Source organism: Larus michahellis, chromosome 8 (assembly GCF_964199755.1).
Source record: "Larus michahellis chromosome 8, bLarMic1.1, whole genome shotgun sequence".
NCBI classification, from domain to species: Eukaryota; Metazoa; Chordata; class Aves; order Charadriiformes; family Laridae; genus Larus; species Larus michahellis.
The window spans coordinates 2,039,080-2,060,929 of NC_133903.1; the positions used below are offsets into that span (position 1 = coordinate 2,039,080).

Here is a 21,850-nt window from a genome sequence, read left to right on the forward strand (position 1 = left end):
AAGAAAAGCCTGATGCTCAAATTTTGATGCTCAGATGCCCCTGGTTCTGAAACTCTTTATGATAAATAAATGAACTGTATTTTACTAACGGGGAATGAATTTGTAGTTTACTACACACTTTCTTTTCAGTGCTAGTTTACAGCAAACTGTCACACAAATGCCTTTATTTCTCTGAGCAGGTCTGTGTGCAATACTGTCTAATAGCACCAGGTGGAGCTACGCAGATAATCTCATTTTGCTTTATTTAATTGCAGACGGTGGAGTCCAGGTTTTACTAAAACTCCCTTTTTGAATGGTACCTTAAGACATGCAGCATTAGCCAGGGTCCATAAAACCCCTGCCAATCCCCAGCAATCCAAAACCGTAAGTTCAGTGTGTGCAGGACAGTATTTCTTGTGTGTGCACAGGGCAACAGAAGGGACCAGGGGAGAGCTCAGGTCCAGAAGACACCAGCAGAGACCAGCTGGCTCAGGTAGCAAAGCCGAAGCTCTGAAATACACTGTCTGCAAAATGGCTTCAGCAATGTACTCAGTAATGCCTAAACATATCCTGCAGGTTCCTGCTGCTTCCCCTTCGTTTGTGCCATTTTCTTTGTTAGTTCTACTCTTTATTATATTTTTTTTCTGCTGAACAAAAAAAAAAGTCTAGCTTAGCTTGGCAAGCCAACTCCACCTTTGATCATATAATCATGGCACTAAACAGCCTGACACTAATGAAAGTTTTGCAGTCTCAGTATAGCTGGAAATACAAGGCTTTGCCTGTAACTTCTTAGCAATTAAATTTTTACATAAGGTAAGAGCCGGCAATAAAAGATGGGTTCCCTGTTTTTTCTGCTATGCCTTCTTTACCCTCAAGTAAACAGGACCTAATTACAGCTGTTAAATAATGCCACAGTTTTTTAGCTAACATCTATTCCCCCACTCTAAAAAAGCCAATTAATACCCCCAAGGGAAAGGTTTTCCTCACCCCATCCACCAACAAGAAGTTCTATACAGTCACAGGGAAATGTAAAACCAATTATTCAAAAGAAAACATTACATAATTTTTTAAATCTCAAATATCTAAACCATTTTCCACTTTTTTCTGTGCTCCATGGCATGTCAGAGAGTTTTACAAAGTAACGGTTAACGTGACCAGAGTAGATGTCATCTTGAAGTTTGTAGGTCACAGCATATGAAAACTGACTTGCGAACTGCAGAATACAGAAACTTAGGCTGATTCCCAGCAATCACTGGCATCTGAAGACAAGCAGGTCCTGCCAGTATTAAGTGAACAGAAAAATATCTATTAAAGTTCTCCTAGGATTATTTTCAGAGTTATGATTTTTAATGTTGTACTTGACGCAAATAAGCTGCAAACTTAAAAAGGCATCAGTCGTTTCTTTCTAACCTTGGCACTTCTCCAGCTGAAAATGACGACTGCAGCATCAAACCTCAATCTCTAGCACTTTATTCTTAAGTATTTATTCGTATTCTCACTTTACAGCCCCCTCAGGCCGTGTCTATACTGTGAAATAAAAAATGGCCCAGCCACGGACCTGAATACTAGCCCAAGACAGTCCACATCCCCCAACTGTGAGCTCATTCCCTGGCTCTGTTCTGAGCTGCTTGAACTCCCTCCTGCCAAAACAAACCTGCTCCCAGACGTGTTAGACCTGAGAATTATATCTGGGGCCAGTTAGTGGCGTGGGGTCAGGGGTTAGTCCCCGGCCCTTCTCCGTTCAGCAGTACAGATGCAGGCTGAAGGCGAGGGACCTAGCTCTGATGTCATCACAAGTAAGGTGAAAAGCATTTATGATCTGGTCTGATCTTGCATGTGATAATAAATCTTGCTCTTCTGAGTTGATTTTACGAGACGCAGTTAGCAAAATGAACTAAACACGTTTTTGTATTCACCTCTGAGGTAGCTCCAGTACATTGATGTGGATCGAGCTCTACACGTTTTCCACAAACTCCTTTTTTAAACACTTGAAAAACATCCCACACTTCATCTCTAAACTGCCCACATGAGTTTTTGACAGATACCCTGTTGTTCTACTGCTCTCTTCAGTGGAACGTGTTGTCTATTTTAATGAGTCTGTAAAATAACCTCAAAACACCACACTTCGGTGGAAAAATACATGACTTCATTTAAAAAATCGTGCTTAAACCCAAAGATTTTCACTCCTCTCCCTACACAGGACCAAAATTAAAGGAGCAATAGCAAACGTGCTGTAGCCGTGTATTGCTCATTCACATACAAAAATCCGTAACAGGCAATTGCTAAATTCACAACTCAATTAAGATTCTTCAGAGTACCTATATATGACAAGTGTCTTCTAAAAACAGGATAAAACTTACTGAGATGATTTCTCTCTCTTTACAAGCCTTCCTTCAACTGTTATTATGCAACCGACCAAGTCAAAATATTAACCTACAGCAGAAAATCCTCCCCAGTGCAATTCATCTCAAGAAACTCCTCAGAGGTGGTCGGGCAAGGAAGTCAGACTGCTGTAGGAACAAGAATTAAAGTGCTGGAAACCTCCAGAAGCATCCCAAAGCCTTTAGACTCAGCAGGTTTAGCTCCCAGGCTGCTCCACAGTCAGTGGGAGATTGCTTCCTTCCATATTAAGCGTGATATTCACAAAATTTGACACCTTGAGACTGGTAGTTTATAAATCATCTCCTTTTGTTTTGTGACAAGTGATATCCATCAGCTCCTGTGTTTGCATCCTGATCGATATCCTGCTACAGAACTCGTGTGTCTGCTGTTCTTTGGGAAATAACAGGAGATTACATGAAAGAATATATACTTTCTCAAGAGTAGGAACTGCCTTCCTGTCTCAATTCTGTGTCCTGTGTTGAGATTCATAAAGCCAAACTCCCCCAGTACAACAACTCAAGGAATCCCACTAGCTATGAAGAATATTCTAAAATACTACAGCATATTTTAACATTTTTTGCAAAAATTATGTTTATCCTTCTTGCCAGGGAGTCCAGAATTGCACACATTAAGATGGATAACAATTCATAACACGATAAAGGAAATTCAACAGATTTCGCTCTCTTGAAACAGGTCTTGGCTCTCGGAAGTTTAGAATATGCAGAACTAAGAGATTTTTATTTTTTCAATAATAAGCATTACAATTAAATAACATCTTGTACTTCCTACCCTTCCCTGATGTTCCAGGCATTCTTACTGAGCTTCCACCAGAATGCAATGTTTGCATTTTTTTAAAGCTACACAAATTTGGCATATACTCCCATATTTATCTGAAAAGCAGAGAATGAGATGTATAAAATGCTTGTATCACTTGTAATATATCAGCTCCATGTATTATTCAATAGTTGCTATTGATTTTGCTCTGTACTTACAAAATTCTGCCTCTAGAAGGAAAAAACTACATAAAACTCTTATCTTAAGCCTACAAACTTCAGATGTTTCCTTCAAAAACAGCAAATAATCCTCTTCTTTAACTAAGTATATGAATAAAGTCTCTGGCAGATTGGGGACTTGGATAACAACCAACTTGCAGCCCTGTGCTCCCATTTATTTCTGGAGAAACACCATCCCGAGGGAAATGTTGTGCTCACACAACACACCCTTCCTGCAAAAGACGCCCATAGGCTTTAGTAAGAATTTGTCTGGGAACGTTTTAAAATGTCTCCCCCTCTACGCTGCTTCTCAAGACAGTCACAGCATACGATGTCTCTTCTTGTTGGAAGAGCCTGGGACAAGCAATAGAGATGTGCAAGAGCAGTAAAATTAAATGGCAAACTGTTCAATGAGTTTTTTCTCACAACTTGCTGGTTCCCTGATTTTGTTCAGTTTTAGGGGAAGAGAAAACCACATCATCAGACACTGGAATAAACAGGGAACAGCATCTTTTGCTCTCGCAGGCAGGTTCTTCCCACAGGTGAGAGTTCAGGACACCACACATCGAAACAAAAAGTATGCTCGTAACTCTTTGGGTCATTTTTAACAAGTGTGGTTTGATGAGAAATCATAAACTTGGCGTGACGCACAACAAATTAAATACAATAGTCAATATTATAATAGACATCAGCAAATAAAGGGTTGGGTTTTTTCTTCTAACAGCCTGTTTTCCTTTTAAATTTAAAACTTAAAAGGAAGAATGCACCAAAATATTTGAAACTTTTTAAACCATCCTTTTCAGTTTAAAAATCAAAAATTATAAGTCACCTGAAAATCACTGACCTTTTCTAATTTTTCAAAGTGTTCTCTGAGGAACTTCATGGGCCGGTCTGGCTTTGCTATGCAAAGGTTTACAATGCATTCTTTTAATATCTGCTGGATGTTGTGCTTCTGAACATAGAGTTCACATCCCTTCAGGCTCTCGTCTTCTTCCACATTGCAGGAGGAAGAAGCAGCAGCCATCTTCAGGCTTGTAAACAGAAAACAGACACAGGTAAGAAAATGGTGCAAGAAAGAGATAAGAGACAGTTCCCAAATCCTTTGTCAGAGAGCGCTGGAGGAGCAAAGTCATTTTAATATTGCCTGTTGCCTATTGAAGAGCTATTGATCCTGATTGTTCAAATGTTCTGGGGTTTTACGTGGAAATGCTGAACCATGTCATCTTTGTACAATCAACGTACCAGTAACTGCAAAAAGAGCATTTTAACTCCCAGACGGCAGTCAGCCTTTGGAAATAACGGTGCAATTAATCATACAAGGCCATGAGTTTCAAAGACAGCTATTAAATGATGGCGCAAAGCCTTGCTTTTCTATTCCCTTGGGGACTCTTTCCCCGTCACCAGAAGTCCAGTTTTCCACAACAGAAGGATTTTTGGTAAATTTTTACATCTCCCCTTTCCACAGCCAACCACCCTTCCCGGTCCCGGCTGCGATGGGGAGCAGAGCCGCCCAAAGGCAAGTTTGTGGGAAAACAACCCCAAACCCCACTTTATTTCCCCCAGTGAGCGTATGTCCGCTCTGTTACAGACCAAAAACGGCGAGGTCGGCTCTTACACCGGCCTCCCGCCGCCCTGCCCGGGACGGGGGAGCCCCGGGGCGGCGCAGGCCGAGCGGGCCCCGGAACAGGCCCCGGCAAGCGGGGGTGCGCCGGGGGGGTCCCCGGCCGCCCGAGGCAGCGCATCCCCGGGCAGGGGCTGGCGGATCGGCCCATACCCGTCCCCCCGCCGGGCTCCGCGCCCGGCTGGGCTCGGCCAGCGCGGCTGGGGAGCGCCGGAGGCTGCGGTGGATGCCGGGGAGCCGGTAAATACCTGGGTTGCTGGAGCCGGCGGAGCGGCGGCGGCTCCTCTCTCCTTTCCCGGAGGCGGAGGCAGGGGCTCCCCCGCCGGTATCCGCACTGCGGCCGCCGCCTCCCCTCGCTGCCCGCCCGGCCGCGGGGCTCCGCGGGGACCCTCCGCCCCGCTCCCGCACAAAGGCTGCGGCCCCGCCGCGCCCGCGCAGGAAGTCCCGCCGCCCTCACTCACCGGCGGGCGCGGCCTGTCCGCCGCCTCCGCTCCGCGCCTCCCCGCACCGCCTGCCCGCCGCCTCCGCGCCTCCCCGCACCGCCTGCCCGCCGCCTCAGCACTGCTCCGCGCCGCCCTGCACCGCACGGCCTGCCCGCCGCCTCAGCACCGCGCCGCTCCGCGCGGCCTGCCTGCCCTGCGCCCCCACACTGAGGGCGGGCTGGCCATGGAGGACTGGCTGGCTTTGAAAGGTGGCCTGGCCGTGAAGGACAACCTGTCCATGAAGGACAACAGCCTGGTCACAAAGGTTGGGCTGGCTATGAAAGGTGGCCTCGCCATGAAGGATGGTGGCCAGCCCACAAAGGACGGGGGTGGCCACGAAGGACAGCCTGGCCATGGAGGAAAACAGCCTGGTCACAAAGTATGGGCTGGCCATTAAAAGTGGCCTGGCCATGAAGGATAGGACGGGCCACAAAGGACGGGCTGGCCATGAAGGATGCGCCTTGCCACGAAGGTTGTGCCTTGCCACAATGGACAGCCTGGACATGAAAGGTGGCCTGACCAAGAAGGACAGCCTGGCCATGAAGGACAACAGCTTGGTCACAAAGGTTGGTCTGGCCATGAAGGTTGGGCTGACCATGAAAGGTGGCCTGACCATGAAGGACAGGTTGGCCATGAAAGGTGGTCTGGCCATGAAGGACAGCCTGGACATGAATGACAATAGCCTGGTCAAAAATTTTGGGCTGGCCATGAAAGGTGTCCTGGCCATGAAAGATGCACTGGCCACAAAGGACAGCCTGGCCATGAAAGGTGGCCTGGCCGTGAAAGGTGATGGCCTGGCCATAAAAGATGCGCTGGCCACAAAGGACAGCCTGGCCATGAAGAATAGGCTGGCCACAAAGGACAAGCTGGCCATGAAGGATGATGGCCTGGCCACAAAGGACGGGCTGCTGAGTGGAGCAGGAGCGTGGCAGCTCCATGCACCCCAGACCTGCTGCACCCCGCGGCTTTGGAGGGCTGGGAAGAGCAGCTCACCACCTCGGTCACTTTAAAGTAAACTCATCACACCTCTCTACGAGGCCTGTGAGGAGCGTTGTCACAGCTAGGACTTGGCCACGGGCCAGCACCTTTGGTGGGCCAGGTGCCAGCACGCGCTGTCGGGAATATTCCAGTGCAGGCTGATATTCCCTCTGTTTCCCTGTTCCCAGGGGATTCACACTCGCGGTTCCTGCAGAATCAATGGTGAATAAGGACCCCAGAGGTGCGCAGTCACGGTAGCAGCAGCACAAGAGAATGATCTCCTTGCTGGTAAATACAAGGTTATTTTAAAAAGATAATATGAATTAGTTCCATAGTTTATTGCACTTTAAGTATGATGAGTCAAGAAAAAGACCCGGATGACCCTTTTGGTTTGATATGTGTTGATTGCACAGTCACCAGAGCAGCACACAAACGTTACGTTGTGTAAAGTGCTTGTAAGTACAATACAAATACAACATAAATACACATTAACTAATACAAATGAACACTAAAAATTATATACCGCTGTTACAGAAAGCGGTGACTTACTGCCACTGCAGCACTGATCCTTCCAGAGGAAAAACAGAAGGGAAAAGTGATGCAAATAACGTGTTACGTGTGAAAGTTTTCCGCAGAGTATCCCCCTCACCCCCGGGGCTCTGCGGGGCCGTGGTGCCAGGCTCGGCGGCTCGGGCCAGGTCGCTGTGCCTTTCCCCTCAGCACGGCCCCGCCTGCGGCCGCCCCTGGGTTTCTCTCAAGTTTGCATCGCTTTTTATCCCCGCGATTCCAATAACGGGTCCCGCTCCTGCTGGCAGCCACCGTACCTGCTGGAACCACAGCCCGGCCTCCGCGGGGCTTTGCTGTGGGGCCGGGGTCGTCCCCTCAGAGCGGCGGAGGCACGTCGGGAGCGGGGCCGTCCCCTCGGGGTGCCGGGAGCGGGCCGACGGCCGCCGCGCTGCCAGTGCCCGCCACCCGCGGGGCCGATACAGCCCGGCACACCACCGCCTCGCCGTAAAGCGCTCACCCGCCGTCGTAAAAGTCTCGCGCGTCCTTAGCAACGCCGTGGCACTTCCGTGGTGACGGCTGGAGCATGGCGGCGGCCGGGGCGGCCGAGGTGGCGCAGGCCTTGAGCCGGCCCCTGAGCTGCCTGCAGGAGCCCGACTGCGGGCGGGCGGCGCGGCTGCGGGCGCTGGAGGCCATCCGGGCCGAGGTGCAGGAGCGGCCGCTCTCGGGCGCCGTGGTGCAGGAGGTTTTCGGGGCGCAGCTGGTGCGGCCGCTGGCGCGCTGCCTGGCGGGGGACGCGGCGGAGCGGTGCCGGGATCTCGCCCTCCAGCTTCTCCGCCACGGGCTCAGCCACGGCGACCGGCCCGGCGAGGCGCTGCCCGTCCTCCTGCCGGCCCTGGCCCAGCGCCTCTGCCCACCGCAGGGCGCCGAGCCCAGCGAGGAGCTGCGCCTCGGCCTGGTCCAGCTCCTGAGCCTGCTGCTGCGGCGCTGCGGGGCCGCCCTCGTCCCCTACCTCGCCGAGGTTATCCGCATCCTCCAGGCCACCCTCCTCGACCAATATGCCGAGGTCAGGCGGGAGAGTTGCAGGTGCGCCGTGGCCTGCGCCCAGGCCATGCCAGGTGGGGCCTGGGGATGGGCACGGGGGGGGGAGCGGCGGGCTGATGTGAGCCTGCAGCCTCCTGGGAGGACAGGGGCTGAGGCAGGGACCGGTTGGAGGTTACTGGGATGCAACTGGGAGAAAGAGAGATGAGAAGCTGCTCACACCCTCAGAGGTGCACCTTGCAGGCCTTGGAGGATCTGTTGGAGAAGAACCATGCCAGGGATGGATGCTTTGAGCAACCTGGTCTAGTGGGAGGTGTCCCTGCCCATGGCAGGAGGGTGGAACTGGATGAGCTTTAAGGTCCCTTCCGACCTAAACAATTCTGTGGTTCTGTGCTGAGCACTTACAGCATGGGAGTAACAGTGGGAGGAGGGGGTAGGGGAGTGCGTGTGTGCCAGCGTTCAGCTCTAATGTAGTATAAAGTTAAATCTGCGTGCTACATACATGAAGCAACATTTATCAAGCTGCTGTTCAAAGCATTACAGAAATCACGTCATTGAAGATCTATCACCCACATAGAGAAAGGCATGTTTGAAGTTTGTGTCTCTCTGCCCTAACAGAGCACTTCCATATGCAGTCAGAATCTCTGATAAAACCCTTAATGCAAACAATTTCACACCAGCACTACAGAGTTCGTGTTGATGTAATTCAGGCTACTGGAGCAGTGATACAGTTTGGAAATGGAAAGTCTGTGGATGATGTTCTGTCTCATCTGGCCCAAAGATTATTTGATGAGATTCCCAAGGTGTGCTTTTCTTCTTTTTTTTTTTCCTGGATTTATTTTGAATCTGTTTCAGGGCAGTTCCTCCCCCCCAGTTTTTCAGCTATTCAAAACCAAGGTTGGTGACCTGTTCAGCTGCTGTCTAATCCTGCCAGCTGTTGAAGTTTGTAGACACCTTTTTCTTTTAATGGGTGCCTTCAGCTCTATCGTAAATTGTTCTGTCAGATCACTCTGGGACTTGATTCTATGGCCTTTTCATATGCTTAGCAAACACAGTATTGATCCCTTCATAAGATGCAACTGAGACAGTAATTTTAAAATGTGCAACTTAATAGTAACTGAAGTATTTTAATTTTTGAGTGGTGTATTCACATTATTTAACTTAGACTTCCTTTATAGTGAACAGAGAAAATTGTCTTCTGGAGATGTGCTTGGAAAGCTTCAAATTCCAGAGAAATGCACATTTCTTGCATTCTCAGAGAGATATTAACCATGAGAATTTAGAGTCTTCAGAGTTAGGTCTGTATCTTGTCTTCCTCTCGGAGATGTGCTTTTGTGCAGCAAATAGTCTAAGACTAACGAAGCCAGAGTGAGAACACAAGAGGGAGCATGATACCTTGGGTGTTACTTAAGATGCTTGCTATAAGTGAGGAAATCCTGGGTTCTTGTAATTTCTTTTGAGATTATTGATGTACTTTACCAAGTCTTGTGTACCGAAAGCAAATATTATTTTTTTAATTTTTCTGGTATTTTCCTGGCATATTTAAAATAATCTTTTGTATCTCTGTAGGTTCGGCATGCTGTTACAACTGTCATTGGAGAGTGGTTATTGCACCTACGAGATAGATATTCGTATTTTCACAAGTTGATCCCTTTGTTACTTGGCAGCTTTAGTGATGAAATTCCTGAAAATGTGTAAGCAGAACGCTTTTTTTTTTCTTTTTTTTTTTTTTTCCTAAATGGTTGTTATACATGGAGGTGTTTCTACATTCACAAATGTGTTGCTTGGAGGAGAAAAAAAACCCACGCTTTTTTTTTTTTTCCCTTAAACCCAAACTGATAGCATTATCTTCAGTAACTTTAGTTATATTGTCTTTTTATGCTACATTCAAGTAAATATGAGAGAGACAGGAGAGGTAGGTAGACAGAGACAGAATTATTCTTTGGCAGAGGTGAGTCCGCTGTACTCTGTCCACTGTGTACAAAAGAGGCATAAGCTCCCAACTTATTATGCCTAGGTTAAACGTCAGGAATGCTTCCTGTCCTTCCAGATGAATTTAAGAAGTCAGAGTTTCTGGAAGTCTTATTTTAAAATGCTTTTCTTTTGGGGGCATGATGGTATAAAATTCTTATTTTATGTCTAGGAAACTGGCTTGGACTTATTGGGAAAAGATAGGCTTGCAGTGGGAGAAAGAGAATGAGGAAGATCTGAAGGATAAGATGGATTTTAGCGTTTCACCATCTCATTATCCCAAAGGAGGTAAGTGTTGAACTGAAAGTGATTTTTACTTCCTGAATAATCCCTGAGCACTGCAGTGCAGTAATGAGAGCAGAGTGGGGTGTGTAATATTCATTACAAGATGTAATGTTAGTTAACGTATAGGGGTAGCATATATATAGAAATATATATCATATATGTATATAAAATTATTTACATTAAATTTACATTTAAAAAAAAGTTGGTTCAGTAACTACCTTCAGTTTTTCCATTAATCCCAAAATGCATGTTGGAGAGAAACTAAATGAAAACGCCCATGCTGAAAAAGAGACAGCAGTGATGCAGAAGCAGCAGAAAATTCTGCATTAGGCAGCAGCCAGGTGGAGAATGGGCACAGAAATGACCGGAAAGGAAGGCAGGATGAAAGAGCCTGTGAGCTGAGTCCTTAAATAATGAGAACTAGCCACAGTATTACTGATCCACAGAATTGGCGTGGAAGAAAAATTTGCAGTGAAATTATTTCAGACTTCTTTGTCTGAAGAGACACTAGGATGCTAATTAAAATCTGCCAGCTTATGCAAAGACATGGGAACCGAAACAATAATTTCCTTTATTATATACAAAACCCCAAGATACGTAGCAGGGGTAGATTACTACTTAGTACCGTATGATTTATAGGTAGCTTTAAAACGATATGTTTGCAGTAGCTTGAAGCTTGTTTCCCATCTCAGGTTCAAAAAGTTAATGTTTAAAAATATGCATATAGGTCTTGGTGAAAGAGAGGGTTTAAATGGGTCATTTATTGATTTCTATACTCATATTTAACAGAACAAAAACTCTTTTGGTGTGAAAGAACAGGTTCATGCTTGACTTGTGCCTACCTGACAATCACATCACAGAATACCCAGCAGCAAAATCCTTTCCATGACAGTGGGTTCCGGAGTCCTTTCTCCTTTGAAATTAGACGTCTTTTTTTTTTTTTCTTTTAAAGTTCCTTTACTCAGTAATGCTTGAATGAAAGGGGAAGCACTTCATAATGGTGACTGGTTTGACAGAACTGTTTAGCTTTGAAGACAGTCAAGTTGTTCTGTTATCCTTTCCAATTATTTTTTTTTCCCCCTTATTTTATGTTTATTACCTCAGGGATCTGTAAATGGTAAAGAATGTTTTTACTTCCACTAGCGATGGCAGAAACATATTTCTTTTTTTGGCAGTCAGAGGATTTTTTAAGGTATATAAACTGTCAAAACTGAGTGTTTAAGCTCTAGTCACTTATTTTGTAATGACCATGATATAGTGAAGGTCATGAAAGGCTTTATGTGCTCATCCTTGAAATAGTTGTTTCAAGGATGTTTATATTGCTAATATTGTTACCTTGTTCAGTTTTCTCTAGCTGTGTGTTGGGGTTTTTTTTGCGGGGGGGAACAACTATTTTTTTTTAGAAAGGGACATCTGTCAATTACTTCATAAATTGAATTATATGAACTTTCTGAAATAAATTTTCTTAGCAGAATAAGTATGTTTCACAAATTTGGGCAACATTCCAGCCCTGCATTTAATTGACTTTTCATGCATCTTGCTTGGTAGAAATGTGCATGGAAGACTTGAATGGGACGTATGTACACACCTGAGTCCCATGTTAATGGTGATTTTAAGACATAATATCCTGCTGTTTATCTTTACTTCCAAATTGTATGTCTTATTAACAGTCAGGCTTTATGTGACAAAAGAGAAGAAAAATGAGAGGAAAGGGTGATCATCTACTTAATTGTACAGATAGAAAACTTTGTCAAAGACATTAGTATACCTTAGTTTCAAGTAATAATTTGTGGTGTCTTACCACAGATGGTATGAGTTGTTGTGATGTCTGTCCTTCCCCCATGTTTCCCTTCCACACACGTTTGGGGGTTTTTTTTGTAATAAGATAATGATGTATTTTGACACGGCTGCTCTTGCTTCTGACTTATTCAACATCCTGGAATATCTGTTTATAACTGTGAGTTTATAGTACATTTTACTTAACTATCCTAGTCCAACTGTCAAACTAATGAACCTGAGAGATGAGCCCCCCTGCGCTTTGATCTCCGGCTGCCAGATGTTGCAGGTCAGAGGAAGAGCAGAGTTATGCCTCCTACCTGGTGTCATCCAACCAACTGAGCAGCTTGCCATTCAGCAGCAGCAGCCGTTGCCTTAGGATATGGGTGCAGACAGTTTATAGCAGGGAAGGCTTTGACAGGAGTAGCTACAGGGATAAATGCCTGCATTTGAACATCTGAAATGAAGGAACTACTGATAAAGAATGGTCCAAATTCTTTAAGCAAAATTCTGCCTCAGGTCGAATAGGATGCCAGTCTGTATTTGCTGTCTCAAGTTGATTTCTTTATTTGACCTTTTGCTATTCATTGTCAGTTTTCATAATCCAAAATGTTATCCTTCATTGACAAAAGAAGCAGCAATTCATGTCCTGATGCTTGAAAATTTGCTTATATTTTTTCCCTACTCTAGGTATTTCATAGGCATTTCTGTAAGCCTTTTGTGTTCTTCAGGCCATTTACTTTAGTCTGTTTTCCTTTTAGCATTCGTAGTTACATGGACCAATGCAGGAAAATATGCTGAGACAACTCAGTCATTTCCCTCTTAAGCATTTACAGCAGAACTCTGTACCAGAAATAAAAAATGTACTCACACATTCAGTGGTTTTTGACACCTTATAATGAAGAATGTTTCTTTCTCAAAACAGTATGTGAACATTAGGAGTGGCAATAATAAATTGGTAGTTCTTACGAGAATAACTTTTCAGATTTTGTCTGTATAAGCGTGTACAGTGTAAAGGGGAAAAAATTCTCCCGTAGAAAAAGTCACTAAAAAACTTTATTGCAGTTCTTTGGAACGCACTGTCCTAGTTTTGTGTAAAGTACAGCAGTGGAGGCTTGATAATTGCTTGTGATACTGGTCAAGTTGCTTCTCTGAGTCTCAGTGATTTACAAATGAGCTAAAATGTCAATTTGATGATTACCAGACAGGACAGTAAACATTTGTTGGGAAGGTTGTGCATCCTCTGTTGAGGTAGGGAGTGTGTGTTTGTAACACTTTGGGGTTTGTTTGAAAACAAAAAATAACAACAACAAAACCCCACTTTCCACAAAATCTTTATGAATGAAATTTAATCTGGGGGGAAAACAAAAAGACTCCTCCAACTCCTGCATAATCAATCTTTCACTTCCTTTTGAAATGTCTTATTTAATAATTGTCTTATTTAATAATAAAAATCAGACAGAGATTTGAGAGACGTATCAGTGAGCCACTTTTCCTGAAAAGGCCTTAAAAAAGAGATTGTATAACAGCTGTGTTTTTTTTTAAATAATATCAATTTTGTCGGCTTGATCTATTACACAGCACTTGTTCAAGTCATAGTACCCTTTCTACTTTTCATTTGCTAGATACACTTTTAACCTTTTCCTTTAGAGGGCACAATTGATGTTGTCCGTTTTACTGCAATTCGTGTCCCCTGCACTATTTGTGACTTCTACCTTTCTTTCCAAATTACATTTCGCTCAGTGATACCACAGTGTTTGCATGCAAAAGTCTTTCTACCATTTTATCTCTCTGTGTTTCAGTTTATTTTTTAATGAGTTTTTTGTTGCTATAAAAAATAAAAGGAAATTATTATTCTGTGTTTTCCAAAGTGGGTAATGTGCCATATCCATAAAGTTCTCTTTCTCTTCGCCTTCTGTACACATTTTAAAACATGTAATCTAGATCACCATCCAGTAATAAATACATACATTTTCAGAGAGCTGTGTGGAGTTTAAATTCTGCAATAGATATTAATGAAATGCAGCTTGCACAGGTAAACTTCTTATCAGCATGTGGAATATTTTGTTCCTTGCTGAAGCAGACACCCATAGCTCTTATCTCAGAGCCTTTAAACTTTTCTAAGGATTAATGTGCATTGACTTTTCCTTTGATATTTCTTTTTTCTTTTTTTTGTTTTGTTTTTTTGTTTGTTTGTTTTCTTCTAGTGACTCGACCAGGACTAGGATGTCGGGAACTTGTGTCAAGAAACCTCTCCAAAATTCTTCCAGGTCTCTGTCATGATATAACAGACTGGGTTGAAAGCACAAGAGTAAAAGCATCCCAGCTTCTGTATACGTTATTGCTACATGCGGAGGATCACATAACACAGCACATGGAGCTACTGCTTAGAACTTTGTACCAAGCATGCTTGGATGAAGAAAGTGACGTGGTTAAAAATGTGAGTCTACTCTGCTACAGTATCTACTGTACACTGAATAAAGACCTTATCCTTTCTAGTCTTGAGTCAGTCTTCAAAGGGTTGACCTTACCTTAGGTCACTGGAAATTGCCCATGACTGAAGGATCAGGCTCAGGTTTTTATGGATGTTAAAAGTATGCGAACATTATACGTACGTACTGTGTTAAAATAAATGTATTCTTGTGTTACTGGTATGAAGACCAATAACAAAATTATTTAAATACTCTTTAGTTGATACGCCAACCCCATGAAGCATTAATAATGATCTCTTTAAAAATCATAAGCAGTGGATTATAGTATAAAAGCCTTGGGGCAACAAATTCCATTTTAAAAAAATGTGCAGGTCATGCCCTTTCAGGTTAATTTCACTTATCTCCCCCTGCTGCATAATCCAACCATAATTCCAACCAAGCATTGAGGTATGTTTATTCCATGTGATACCTATATTCAGTGTTTGAACACTTGACTTAATGCTTGTAAAATGGCTTTTTTATTCATGTTTTTTGTGAGGAATAACTAGTATCCTTTTTCCTAACAGTTGATGCTGTCAACACTTTGATCAACAGTATCAATAAACACATGTAGTTGAAGACATTAGATAAATTTAGCAGAGGACAGACAGGTGATACAAACATTTTTACAATTTTAAGAGAAAATCTTCTGTTCATATTTCTACACAGGCAAAAGAACATATGAAGAACCAAAAAAAAAAAAAAATCCACATAGCTTACTTTAAAGCTGCAAATTTTATTGCTTTGGGAAGCTGGAAGAATGTTTTCTGCTTACTCAACACAAGTGATCCAACCAGCATCAGAAAAACTGATTTCTTAGATCAGGCTTTTCTTTAGGTTCCTGCTCTGAGCTACACAGACTGTGAAATCCATTTCTGAAATGATCCTTTTTCTTATTTTCTTTCCTGCAGTTTTTTTTAGTCCTCAGTGCTAATTGTTGTCTCTGTCCTTTAATTTTTCGGAATTGTTCATCTCCTTCCCCCAGTTCTTACTCTGTTACCCCTTCTACCTATTGCTCCCCTTCCACCTGCCCTTTCAGAGCCAGCAGCTGGTCTCTAACCACGTTGCCTTTCAGCGAGGCTGAGCTTGTAGGATAAGCCAGTCACGCACCCATCAATAGTAGAGAGAAGTAAAACCTGGAATGCTGTCAGAAGTAATCTTGTTTCAAGAAGGGGTATATGGGCCTTAGGAAATCGATGCCCAAGGGCTGAAGTAGGAGATATGCCACTGTGGGGATGCAACTTTTAAGTTCCTTAGTGCTTGTTTCAAATATATAAGAAAACTTAAATATTTAGAAGAGTAAACCCACATGGTCGTGCTGTCCTGGTGCTTGTGTTTGTTGCTGTAAGAATCTAGTGGTTGCTGCTGTAAATATAAATTCAAAAGTATGTGTTTGAGCAGCACGTAGTTTTCTCTTTCGTTTTCTTGACCATACTTGTCTCTTTCTTAGTATTCCATCACTAATCTTCTCGTGGGTGCTTCTAAGAGATTTATTCCCAATTAGGAGATGGTTTCTGTATTTAATTTTACTCTTCCTTATGCCAAAATTTTAAGATCCAGCAACTTTTGTTTGTGAATGCCTTTTATCTCCTTAGTGATGCTGCTTCCCAGGATTCTGTGATTATCTCCTCTATTGATTGTCACTGTAGAGCTCATTTCAGAGCAGCCACCAGCTTGGAAAATGTGCATGTCTTTCTCCAGCCCAATAATACTAAATTACATGTATAAGAGTAAAAGACCAAGTGGCCTCTTAATACTTTTTTTCTTTTTTTCTTTTCCCCTGTTAAAATGAGTAGATAAATTGATCCATACAAATGCATCAGTTCATATTTTTAAACTGTTTAATTGTATTGTCCTTTTGCAGTTTTCAGAGCACTAACAGACTTTTTCTTTCTCCGTGGCAAATATGGAGGAGGACAGGGTTCACATCTACGTAGAGTATATTATAAACTGTTTTGAGTCTTCACCCTTGTGAAAAGAAACTGTTATATATAGTGCAGTTTTAAACTATAGAATTCGTGGCTACATGCTTCCATTGGGACTAAAAAACTAGGATAATTCAAGTATTATGTACAAGTAAAAATTCACAGCTAAATCACTAGGCTAAAAATTGTATACAAAGGGGAAATAAGCTTTCATGCTTGGGGAAATGAGCCAACAATCAAATAGTAAGTGGTTCCGGTTGCACAGGTAATGGGGCAGTAGTTGACTCTATCTCTGTTCATGCACTTGATTGTAAATATTGGGCATCAGGCAGGAGTAAGCTCTGGTGTGACGGTATTTCACATGGAATACAACATAGCGATATGTCTGCAAGGCAGAGATGGGATTGAAGAGCAGGAGTATCACGTGGAATACACAGTAATTTAAGCCTGTTCAGTAAAATAAGAAAGAGATTGAAAGCAGTGGGCAGTTTCCCCATGGCAGTGCTCCCACACTAAACCAGAACTCTAATGTCGGTGTCAAAATATAGCGCAATAACAAAAAAATTCCTCTTCCAGGGTTCTATTGTTGTTGCTTTTAATAGATGGGTGGTGGGTGCATTGAGAGCATTCCTCAGAACAGCATTTGGAGGACAAAATGCTAAACCACTAAATCTGCAACATCTGGTTATTCTAAGCTAGAGACTTTATTAACGCTGGAAGTTGTACACTTCATTTCTGTGCATTACTTTCTCATGGAAGTGTGTCTGATGCTGAGCAGAGTGCTTGCATGCCTTATTATGTGCTTACTGAACACATGTCAAGAAAATTTCTTCATGCATATAATCATTACTGAGTGAGTGGAAAAGGCCTACAAGGCAACTGCTGAAGCATTTAAAATAACAGCTGGAATCATAAAAAGAAAAAGCCCCCGATATGTTGAATGGTCTCTGTGTTTTCAGGAAAATACTCAAGTTTTTCCTGTGCTTTTTTTCAGTGTGTGAAAGCAGCAGAATTGATTGGAACGTTTGTCAGCCCGAAGGTGTCGTTGAGATTAATCACATCAGCCTTTGGGAAGACACCTAAGCCATCTTGTATAATGGTCCTAACTGCAGTGATTCGAGGTAGCACAAAAGAAATCTTACAGCCTCATTTGACCGATCTTGGCAATACACTGTCACAAGCTGGACAAGGATCTGAAGAGGTGAGGATAACTGGGAAATACACAACAGACTGCAGTTTTAGACCGGTAGTTCTCAGACTTATTTTTCCCTTGTTCTCCCTAAATGCTCCCATTCCGATTCCTCCCTTGCACACCTAGCCCACGCTATCTCAGGACATAGCTGTGGACGTGTGTCTGAGACAAAACAGGAGCTTCCCTGTCCTCCCTGGGCCCTGGTCAAATCTGCTATTCCCAAAAACTTGCTAGCAGTCCATCCCCTTAGCAAGTGTGGGTTCAAATTTGGGAACTGCTGTAAAAGGCTTCAGATAGTGGGAGGAAAATGAAAAGGCACGACAGGGAGAGACGCAGCTGTTTGGTATGTACTGTACTGTTAGAGGACTACCTTGGCTGAGCCAGAGGCAAAATTTAAGCCATGTTTTCAAATGCCTTGTGTTCACAATCCAAACAAGATCATATATTTTGATACCCATCAGTAAAAATGACCGAAAACTTTTCACAGTCCATTGTAATTGACATGTCAGGTTTCCCAAGAAAGATTCCCTCTTAACATTACCTTCTTATTTTTGTTTTGAATTATTATTGTTTTCCATTTTAAAAGCAAGGTGCCAGTACTCTTCCGTGTACATTTAGGAGCACGCTTTGTAAACTGTTGGGCCTCGTTGCTTCTCCTGAAGTAAGAATCTAGGAGGAAGACCTTTATAAATTAGAAGTTTACTCCCAAGTGTACCCTTAATTAATGGCTGAACTTGAAGACCATTTTCATTTTAGCATTTGAAGAATATTCATCAATTGCTATATAAGGAGGTGAGAGATTCTCTTTAACATGGAACAGAGAATTTTAACTTCCAGGATTATTTTTTTTCCCCTTCAGTTCCTCAGATGTAGAAATAGATCTGTTACAGATGCACAAGAAGAATCCCTACAAATTCCCCGGCAAATGAAATCTCAGCTTTCATTCCACCAGAAGTTTGTTAGTCCCGTGCTCTTAGGATGACCAAAAAAAGGCCAGTGCTGTGCCTTCAGAAAACTCTGCCTTCAGGGCAGGTGCGGACTTCCCTTTAAAACAGTTATTCGTGTGTGTCGACTGAATCCGGCGTAATTGTCTTTTTGGACCAATGTAAGATATATGTTTGAAGTTCTTCCCTCATTAGGTTTCTTCCCTAATGGAATATGTACCAGTGATGCAGGAATTAACCTTAATCTCCATGAAGCCTGTGATGATTCGGAACTCATACAACTGGAAGCGCTATAACCTGACTGTTCGCATACCCATTCCCTGAAGTATATCTGCAAAATTGCTGTGAGGTCTTAAGCTTACCGCTTCCATTTGGCATTAGATACTGTCGGCACATTCATCTCCAGCTGAAGCGTTGGGCAGAATTGTTCTAGCCTTTGGTCTTGGAAAACAAGCTTTCTCTATTTTAGGCAGCGAATGCTGCGTAGACAGTTTGGCTAAGGATTGACCATGTCCATGAGATTAATGACGTTTTTAGCTAACCTTTTCCTACACCTGATTTAATTTTTGGAACATTGTAGCAATGGCCTATTCTGTTTGTTGAATGTAATCTGACAGCTTCATGGAATATCTGACACACTTTATCATAGAAGTCATTGCAAACTAACAGACAACAATATTGACTTCAACTGGTATCCGTTGGATCAAGATAACATGAGTTATATTGCATCAAATGAGAGAAGTTGGCTGAGATAAAAGCAGATGCTCAGGTTTTCTTGGTTTATGTATTTAATCATTATTGTTCCATTCAAAATAGTCAAACATGGAATAATATTTGAGAGAGTTGTAACAAATATATAATTAATTAACAAATTGCACTTCAGAATGGGAAAGTACTATCGGTAAGCATTGCAAAATGCTTTGATGTTTTTATTCACAGTGGAACAATTGGGTGATTAAGAGCAGGGTCATTTATTTTGTTCACAGGACAAGGTAAATACAAACAAATAGTGTGGGAGGAAGATTATATTCTATAAAAAGTAGAATGTAGGTAATCAAAAGAACTAACATGAAATAATCAATATGTTAGCAATTTAGGGGATTATACAGTGCAACTACACAATTTTATTATTGTAATTTCCCACATCTCTCCCTTAAAGACAATGTTATATTTTCTAAAAAAAAACGTAATAAATTTATGCTTTTATTAAAAAATAGGTCTTTTATATGGAGCAGTTGCTTTATTGTGTCCAAGCATTGATTGAAATATGCCGGGAAGACTGCAAAGAAATTAGCTTGCAGCTCATGAAAGTTTTGGTGACAGTAATGGCACTACCATGTTCTCAGCACCTGAAAGAAAAGGTAAACTATGAGCTGGTTTAAGATTTTGTTGTGTTTCTGATTCTTACTATTGATAAGACACTTTGTCTAAACAGAGCCATAATTATTTGTCTTGCTGTTAGGTTTACACCACAGAAATCCTTAACTAAGAGCTCATCCCCAAAGACTGGTAGAGTTTGAAATGATTTTGTGTTGCATGACCTTGACTTCACCCTCTGTCTGTCTCCTCATCTTTTTCCATAGCTGAAATCACTTTGGGTTCAGTTTGTTTAAAACAGATAAAGGCAACTTCTCCAGAAGAATAACTCATTACAATCTTATTTGTAAGAGCTAAGAACTTGTACAATACTAGTTTCGTTTGGGGATTGCTTATTTTTCATCTGTATGTGTGTGTGTATATGGCAACCTGTTTCAAAAATTATATAGAAATATAATTTATATAACAGTTAAACATTTAGATATACATATAACTTCGGATTAATCAGATTCCCTCTGTTAGAATGAAAGAAGCATGAAGGAATACTTGGATTCTGTGTTTAGTCATAAAACTGTTTTGCAAAGATCTATCCCTATGGCACCTTTCTGGGAGTTAGTTAATATTGAGAAGTCACTATGAAGGCTGAAAGATCTATGAATGTTAGCATTTGTCAGTCAAAATATTGCTATTCCTGCTTTGCCAGATCACAGTTCATAGTTGCAGATGCTACATCTGTTTCCAGACGACAGTTTGAAGAGCTCAGTTTCATGTTGAATCCTGCAAATCCGTGGGGCTGTGATTAAGATGAGCAGCATCAGGGAGTAGGGTCTTACAGGTTATTTCTTTTATGGAAGTGGAAGACAGGGTGGTGCTGGAGCTGTACTTCAGGTAGAGTTTTGGGACAGGAGGTGCTCAAGAGTTCATGCCTGTCGCTGGATTCTGCAAAGCCTTGGGCATGCTGGTGGTGCTGTTTGAACTGTTGATGCTTCGTTTTTAGGTGGATGTAAGTCACTGCATTATTGTTAATGTTAGCTTATACACAGGCGCACACAAGTTGCCAGGAAAAAACCTCATATTTATTTTCTGACTGTTAAAGAACAATTCACTTATAGATCAAGAGCACTACTAGCCTTAAAAAGTGATGGTCTCTTAATCAAAATTTTTATCTTTAGACAAAGATAAGACTGATTTTACAGTAGTTGACCTTTTTACCTCCCCACCAGAACTAAAAGTTTCAATGTTGCAGGAATGCTTTAAAATCAAGGCCATCTGTAGATGCCCTGATAATAGATGAGCTTTTTGGCTAAACATTATCTCACCCCCTTATTTCTCTCTTCCTCTTTCTTCCCCAAGCTAAATATCAAATAAATCAGGAAGCCATCCTCATGTAGCACAATTGTGACCTATCTGAGTTGTCTTTTTTCAAACACACGCCTTAAATGCGATGGCTGCTCTGCTTCCTTTCCCCTTGCTCCCAGGCACGGTGCTCCAAAGGCTGCGTAGCGTCAGGATTTATGGCCCCAGAGCTGACAGGCATACGCTTAGAAAACTATTCCGAAAGAAGTAAAATAGAACAAAGGTTGAGACAAACATTGAAAAGACTTTGCAGGTCAAAGAGGGATGACGTGAAGATCTGTCTCATGCCAGTGGGAGAGTGGGATTTTGGGGGGTTTGTTTTGTGGTTTGGGTTTTTTTTTTTTTTAAACAAATGCTCTGTCCAAGTAAGCCTCACACAGATGCATCTGCTGTTTTGTGGTATCTTGTCCGTTTAGCCCTGCAGTGCTCCTTAAAGTCAGCAGTGTCCATTTAAAACCTTACAAATTCATAGTCCGACAAAGAAAGCAGTTTCATGGAGATAAAGCCTGATTTTTGTATACGGAAAAGTTAATCTCCCAAGATTATTGAAGTTTTCAGCCGTTCCTGCAGTTACAGATGAGTTGTAAAGTTGACAGTACTTTGGATGAGAATCCTTTTTCTCATTAGCCTTTCT

General features: G+C 42.5%; 2 protein-coding genes across 7 annotated transcripts in view; one reads left to right on the forward strand and one right to left on the reverse strand.

Moving 5' to 3' along the window:
• The window catches only part of PRKAR1B (protein kinase cAMP-dependent type I regulatory subunit beta), a 101,900-nt gene extending 94,459 nt beyond the window's left edge, over positions 1–7,441 (reverse strand). For 2 of the 6 annotated variants that reach the window (XR_012588670.1, XM_074597418.1), the window contains exons 1-2: positions 5,436–5,562; positions 4,198–4,384 (exon numbers count right to left, since the gene is read on the reverse strand). Coding sequence is in view for 3 of the 6 variants with exons in the window: in XM_074597418.1 (XP_074453519.1) it covers positions 4,198–4,377 (180 nt within the window). In the remaining 3 variants the exon portion in view is untranslated. Of the gene's footprint in view, positions 1–4,197; positions 4,385–5,222; positions 5,362–5,435; positions 5,563–7,258 lie in introns of those variants that run through there. The other 4 variants (XR_012588671.1, XR_012588669.1, XM_074597419.1 and 1 more) reach the window with 4 other exon arrangements.
• Positions 7,442–7,502: 61 nt separating this feature from the next.
• Positions 7,503–21,850, forward strand: part of DNAAF5 (dynein axonemal assembly factor 5) — a 29,342-nt gene continuing 14,994 nt past the window's right edge. Inside the window, exons 1-7 of the mRNA XM_074597539.1 lie at positions 7,503–8,056; positions 8,598–8,782; positions 9,549–9,673; positions 10,123–10,238; positions 14,219–14,451; positions 17,402–17,608; positions 19,761–19,904. Coding sequence (XP_074453640.1) covers positions 7,525–8,056; positions 8,598–8,782; positions 9,549–9,673; positions 10,123–10,238; positions 14,219–14,451; positions 17,402–17,608; positions 19,761–19,904 — 1,542 coding nt within the window. The 5' untranslated portion in view covers positions 7,503–7,524. The remainder of the gene's footprint in view (positions 8,057–8,597; positions 8,783–9,548; positions 9,674–10,122; positions 10,239–14,218; positions 14,452–17,401; positions 17,609–19,760; positions 19,905–21,850) is intronic.